Source organism: Podarcis vaucheri, assembly GCF_965113315.1.
Source record: "Podarcis vaucheri genome assembly, chromosome: 15".
Classification (NCBI taxonomy): domain Eukaryota; kingdom Metazoa; phylum Chordata; class Lepidosauria; order Squamata; family Lacertidae; genus Podarcis; species Podarcis vaucheri.
The window spans coordinates 2,841,623-2,847,964 of record NC_138753.1 but is presented as its reverse complement, the minus strand read 5'-3'; the positions used below and the strand labels follow the sequence as shown (position 1 = coordinate 2,847,964).

Here is a 6,342-nt window from a genome sequence, read left to right as displayed (position 1 = left end):
TATGAGCTAGCTTTCCACAGGCAGGGAGTCTCTCTGTATGTTTTGAAACATGGAACATTCTGTTACATACTGATGTCTGCACCCTCTCTAGCTGAACGACATCGGTTCTGTATCTCATTCTCCACTGCTCCTAGCTCCCCACGAGTTCTCAAGATACACTCCAAATAGTCTTCCGCTGAATCTCGGGGAGGGGGAAAAGAACTAACAATTCTAAGATTAAATAAATGGATTTTATTTAGGATAGTGCTTAACTTATTACTTTGCCAGCTACAGAAAGCGACCCAGTCCTTCCCATCTCAGCAGAGTACAACCACCGTCGAAATGTGGCCAAGAAGTACAGAAGAAAATAAAAGAGAATCCAGGGGTCATCCTTTCCAACTCTGGTTGCAGAAATTTGATAGCAAATCCACTTAATTGCCCTTTAATCTTCCCCGCCACCATTTTCCAAGTCAACAGTTTGTATGGAACCGAAGATATTTCCCTACTATCAGCCATCTGTCCATTCCTTGTAAGCAAAGGATATAAACCCTGTTAATTTTTTTGTTTAAGAAAATCATCACTAACGGTAAAACGCCTTCAAAACCCAAACAGGATCAACAGTTAAATCAGCTCAAGGAATTTGGAGCATCTGTAAAACGGCAATTTTCTGAGTCTATCTGAACAGATCATGTATTAATTCCAATGGTTCAGGTTTGGATGTTGTTGCTCTTTGCACAAGGTGCATTGCATATGGTCTTTGCTGGGTTACTTGGAAGCCTCTAAGTTAAAGCAGTGAGTGATGCAAAGTCTCTTGATCAGCCTTTGCCAACCTGGTGCCTCCAGATGTTTCGATGGCGTGTCATAGTCCAGAACACCTGGAAGGAAGGGCACCAGGCTGTCACAGGTTGCTCTAGTCCGACTCCCCACTTTCGCTAAAAGAATGGGCGGAACACGGAATCCACATTTGCTTCTATGGAAAACGGCAATCTCTTGTCTGAGTCTAGAGAGGCTGCCACAACAATTTGGTAATTTTTTAAACCTATTTTTCTTTTTAAAAAAAACCCCAAACCCCTGGAAATCCAGTGTCTGTTGTTAGAACAGGAGCAGGCTGCTTTAGGACAGGTTAGGAAGCCCGGGAGAAGAGAGCTCACAATTTGATTTCTTTTCTGGTGTGCGAAGGTGACATCTGAAGAGAAGACTGATTCATGCCAGTGAGGACAGAAAAGACACAAAAATAAATGCATCTGCAGCCATCCAACCCTCCCCACGACGTTGCAAGATCCAAAAGGACGTGTCTCTCGCTCTCTTTCTTAAGAGAAGTCCTTTAAAAATGAGCATGGCCATCTATATCTCAACAGTTTTACGAAGAGAGATTCCAACAACACACAAGCCCTTCTCCACGTCAAACATGATGGCCCTTATGTGTTCCCCTCATGCTCTGACTGCGCCTTCTCCCCACCCCCCCAAAAAACGCCACATACATTACAGTAGAAAACAATGTTTAGAATAGCTTTCCATCTAAATTAAAATAGATTATTTTTTTAAAAAACGGGTCCTATGTGAAGCCCTGGCCAGAGATATGAGTCAAGATGATAGGCTTTGGTCACTCTCAAAAAAGTCCCTTTCTCCAAAATGGGGATTTTATATCCCTCACCCCACCCCCAGAGGATCTCCCCTCTTCCTTAAATCCACCAAGAATCCCTCCTGAACATACACAGATGTGCTGTGAAAAGGGAGCCAAGCAACTGGATCTCTCACAGGGATCTCCAAGAGGCAGGCGGCGGCTCAAAGTAACGCAGGAACAATCGAACGGCTGGACCAGGCTAGAATTATTATATATATATATATATATATATATATATATTTTAAAGAAACCAAATGTCTTCAAGCTGTATTCATAATAAAACCAGCACATGCTGGCTTGAAGCCACCTCAAGATCTTAAAGCATTTGAGAAAGGCTTGACTCGACATTTTAGGGGCAGGTGGGTTTGAGAAAATTGGGGGTGGATCTTTTTCGGGTCCCAGCCCCACCCAAAAAATGGTCCTAGCTGACACTAAAGGTGGCAGCGTTGTCACGCAGGTTTACTCACCTTGAGCCTATGCATATGTGTGTGTTTTTCAAAAGAAGGGAAGCGTTAATGCACATGTTTTGAGTACAACCATAACTGAAAAGAGATGAAGGGGGAGACACCTCTGGGGTTTATGGCCGGCCTCAGAGAGAGGGAGCGTGACCCCCCCATGCCGCCCTCCTCTCTGCGTGACCCTCGGCTTCGATTTCACCAGAGGGGGGGCACTCCAACAGTCTTTGCCTGCCTGTCCCTCCCAGACTAGGCAATGGACACCCTCCTCCAAGCTCAGAAGTCTCTGTGCAAAGCGTCCCGTCAATGGAAAGCGTAGAGTAACAAGAGGATGGTGCAGATCCCGATTACGCCGCCCAGGATGAGGGAGTCCCGCCGCTTGCGGAAGTTGATCCGCTGGATCAGGCTGTTGACAGCTGGAAACCGGTCTATTTGGGGGGGGAGCAGAGTTAAGGTGATCGCTGTGCCAAGTAATGCATTCTGTCTAGGGAGCGTGCCCTGACTGAGTGGTCCTTCCCACTCCCTCCCCGTGGCCCCTTGCAAGGCTACTGGACCTCAGTGTCCACGCCTGGAGGAAACATAGAATTGGAAGGGATCCCCCAAAGGCCATCTAGACCAACCCCCTGCAATGCAGGAGTTGCAGCTGAAGATGCCCTGCCAGATGGCGACCCGACCTCTGCTTAAAAACCTCCAGCCGCATAAACATTCATGGCTTTGATATTCAGGCGCATCCACCCCTCTCTCCGTCCTCCATGCAGGCAAGCAAAGAGGCATGGCCAGTTCAGGGACACGTTTCCAGCCAGGCAGAAACTCTCAAGGGAGGGCATGAAGGAGGGCCAGAGAGGGGTGTGGCCTGAGGAGAGGAGGTGTGGCCAGAGGTTCCCCATCTTGCCCTGAAGCTACCCACGTCCTCCCTTCCTCTGGACAGGTAGCCATGCTTTCAAAAGCTCTAGGATGAGCAGAAATCCAACCGGTGCAGATACTCAATCACAGAACGGCCCTTTTTGATTCAGAAGGATTTTAGGAACTAGCTACATGGGGTGGGGAGGGGCAGATCAATGGGGTGGCCAGCATCTCCCACCCTTTCTTCCTTCACCTCAAAGAGAGTATAAAGCAGGGCTGGTGAACGGTGTGGCTTGGGGAGAATCGCGGGGGGCCAGCAGAGAGCTTGGAGGGGGCCGCATTCAGCCCCCAAGGGTCTGAGGTTCCCCAACCCAATCCATGAAGATTTGAATTTTTAATATGAGCAGAGCATAGGGGAGGGGAGAAGGGGAAAGGAACATGTCAGAACCCCGTCCCCAAGATCATTAGTCATCAAAGAGGGGAAGGCAAAGTCCCCAACTGCTGAGATTAAGGAGAGACATGTGGCTTTAACCTCTTAACAGCTTATTAGTGGGACTGCAATTGTTTTTTTGTCGTCAGAATAAAAGAAAAGGGGGGAGCAAAAATGAAAAGGGGGGGTGAGGAAGCTTAATGCTCACAATTATGCAGAATCCTAGTATTTAATCTTCCTAAATGACTGGCTTAGTTTGTGATACAGAGGGAGCTTAGCTGCTTTAGATAATTGTTTAGAGACCATAACAACTAACCGAGGGGGGGCGGGGGGAGAAGGAGGGGGGGAGAGAAAGTAACATAGCATATACTGAACATATGCAGGCCAGGGAATCAGGGTGCAAAAAAGAAAAAAGAAAAGAAAATGTGCCCCAATGGTTTACTTCCAGTGCAAGGGAAAAGCATTATAAACACCCCTAATAGACATGGCTTCCCCCAGAGGGAAGAGAAACAGTGCCCTTATGAAGGGGACAGGAAAGATGCCATTAGACTACAACACCCATCATGCTCTGCCACCAGCCATGCCGGGAATATGGGGAGTTGGGAGTCAAACATCTGTGGGACCACAGGTGTAACTGTGCTTGATGCACAAAGAAGGATTCTTCCAACTCCTCCTCCTTAGACGGGGATGGGGAGCGGCTATGGCCTTCCGGATATTGCAGTACTACAACTCCCATCATGCCCTGCCACCTGCCACAATGGGGCTGCTGGGAGCTGGAGGCCAATGATATCCAGAGGTCCACCTGTCTCTCTCCATCCCTGCCTTCCAAGATTCCCTTGCATGTCACGCAGCAAGGAAGCAGGGCTTGGGGAATCTCCTTTGCTCTGGGCCTTGCCTATGAGGGGGTCCCTTGGAGTCGACAGCGATGGCTTCGCAGGAGCAAATAAAAAGCTTTCCCTGCTGATCAGCAGCACTGAAAAAGGCTGCACCTTCTGGAGGTCTTATACCTCCTTCCCCAATAATCTTTTAAGAGCGATGCTAATAACCAACTTCGCTTTGTTTGCGCCAGATGCTGGAGGGGAGGGAGGGGGGAAGGAAGGAACGGGGGGGGGGAGAAAAAGAGAAGCCTGAATGAAATTTACGGTTCATCAAGCTGCGCATCTTTGGGAATGTGATCTGTCTAATCAAATGAGGCTTAATGCCTTTTCTCTGGGCTCATGCAAGGGAGGCAGGAGGGGGCAAAACTTTGTTCTTAGGCTTGGGGAGTGAAGAGGAATGAGGAGAACGAGTCGGGGTGGGTGGGGAGACACACAGACCAGGACAGGAACGAGAGCAGCCTGGGGGATGCGCTGACGTTGCAGCAATCTTCCGGTTGGCTGCAGGAAAGGGAGGGAGAGGAAGATGGAAGAAACCCCTGCAGAAGACTCTGCCAACCTTGCCCCCCCCCAGGACTTGGACTATAACTCCCATTAGCCTGGAAGTGCCAGCTGGGGCTGATAGGGTCCAAAACATGGTCGCTTCAGCAGGGGATGATGGGTATTGGAGTCCAAAATACAGCTGTTCCAGCTAGGGCTTGTAGTCTAAAACATGGCTGTGCTGACAGAGGCTGATGGTAGAATCAGAGTTGGAAGGGACCACAAGGCTTATCCAGCCCAACCTCCTGCAATGCAGGAATCTTCTGCCCAACGCAGGACTCAAACCCACAACCCTGAGATTAATAGTTCCGTGGTCTACCATGGGAGCTTGCAAAGGCTGACCGAAGAGATTTCCTTTGGTGTTTGTTGGAAAAGTTTGCTTGTCCTTTAGGATGCTTCCTCCAAATGGGGGGTGGGGGTGTCAAAGAAGAATTCTCACGACCCCCGTGGAGATGGGTTGGAGAGAGTGGGGATCCGGAGCAAGACGAATTGGCAGAGGGGCAGGTGGAGTCTGAGCGGGATGAGAGAGGGGCGAAATCGGGGCAGTGCCAGTCATCAAGAGGAGCTTGACCCCGGGGAAGGTTCAAGCGGGGGTCAGAGAGGTGTCTCCCACACCCTGTGATACTGGACACCTCTAGCCTAGTCTACCCACCCTGTTGCCGTCAGCCCTTTCAGCGAGTAAGCAGCCTCCTTGAGAGCAAGTTGGATACTGAGGTGACGCCTCCATCTCAAGGACATGGGGATGCCAAAGCCATGATGAACGAACCTCACATGCCCAGCCCAGGAGTCACCATTTGCTTGCCTAGAGCAAAGGTGCCTGTTCTATGCCATGTTCAGGCTGGTGCCTGCCCCGCAGGGGTGGCGTGCAGCTTGTTGGATCAGTGTCTTTGCTCACACTTTGCCACCCAGTTCCCCTTCTGTGCCTTTAACCCTTGCCTGGGGCGCTGCTCAGATTCATGCGTTAAATAATCTGGCAGGAACAGAAACCCAAGTTTGAGTTATTTCATCCGGCAGAACAAGAGTCTTGCTACGTGTAAGTAAGATTCGCACTCCGGAGCAGGTCCAAGGCGAAGTTTAGCTAGAGGAAGATCGCACCCACCCTGCCCAGCCACAGTCAATTGCAACGTGCAGATTTCAGTGGGGACGTCTGAAAGCAGAACCGGCTTTCTATGAAAGGATACTGGCCAAAGTGTTCATCTTGCTCTGTATGGACTTCATCATCCCTCGTTGAGAGGTCATGTTTTCTTTCGTTGCCATGGCAATGCTGGAAAGGAGGTGGGTGAGCAGAGAGAGAGAGAGAGAAAAGGAAAGAAAGGTAATGTCACTGGTACCCCGAATAACTTGCAATCTGACATAACAAAAAGCTGCCCCACATATATGCATGGATGCAAGTGGAAGCGTGCTGACAAGTACAAGCTGAATACGGTTTCAACCATCATGGTTTCCCGTTCCCCAAAGAATTCTGGGAGTTGTCATTTGATGAGGGTGCATAGGAAATGCCTCTGCTAGAGATCCCAAGGCCCCACTCGGATCCCAGGGTTCCCTAAACAGAGGGGATAGCTGTTAAAACCAGCAGAAGGCCCCACAGCAGGTACC

At 49.6% G+C, this 6,342-nt stretch overlaps 1 protein-coding gene across 2 annotated transcripts in view; it reads right to left on the bottom strand.

The window, feature by feature from the left end:
• Nucleotides 1–208: 208 nt before the first annotated feature.
• Nucleotides 209–6,342, bottom strand: part of GOSR1 (golgi SNAP receptor complex member 1) — a 45,859-nt gene continuing 39,725 nt past the window's right edge. For both annotated transcript variants that reach the window (XM_082201947.1, XM_082201948.1), the window contains exons 8-9: nucleotides 5,928–6,010; nucleotides 209–2,486 (exon numbers count right to left, since the gene is read on the bottom strand). In XM_082201947.1, coding sequence (XP_082058073.1) covers nucleotides 2,362–2,486; nucleotides 5,928–6,010 — 208 coding nt within the window. In that variant the 3' untranslated portion in view covers nucleotides 209–2,361. The remainder of the gene's footprint in view (nucleotides 2,487–5,927; nucleotides 6,011–6,342) is intronic.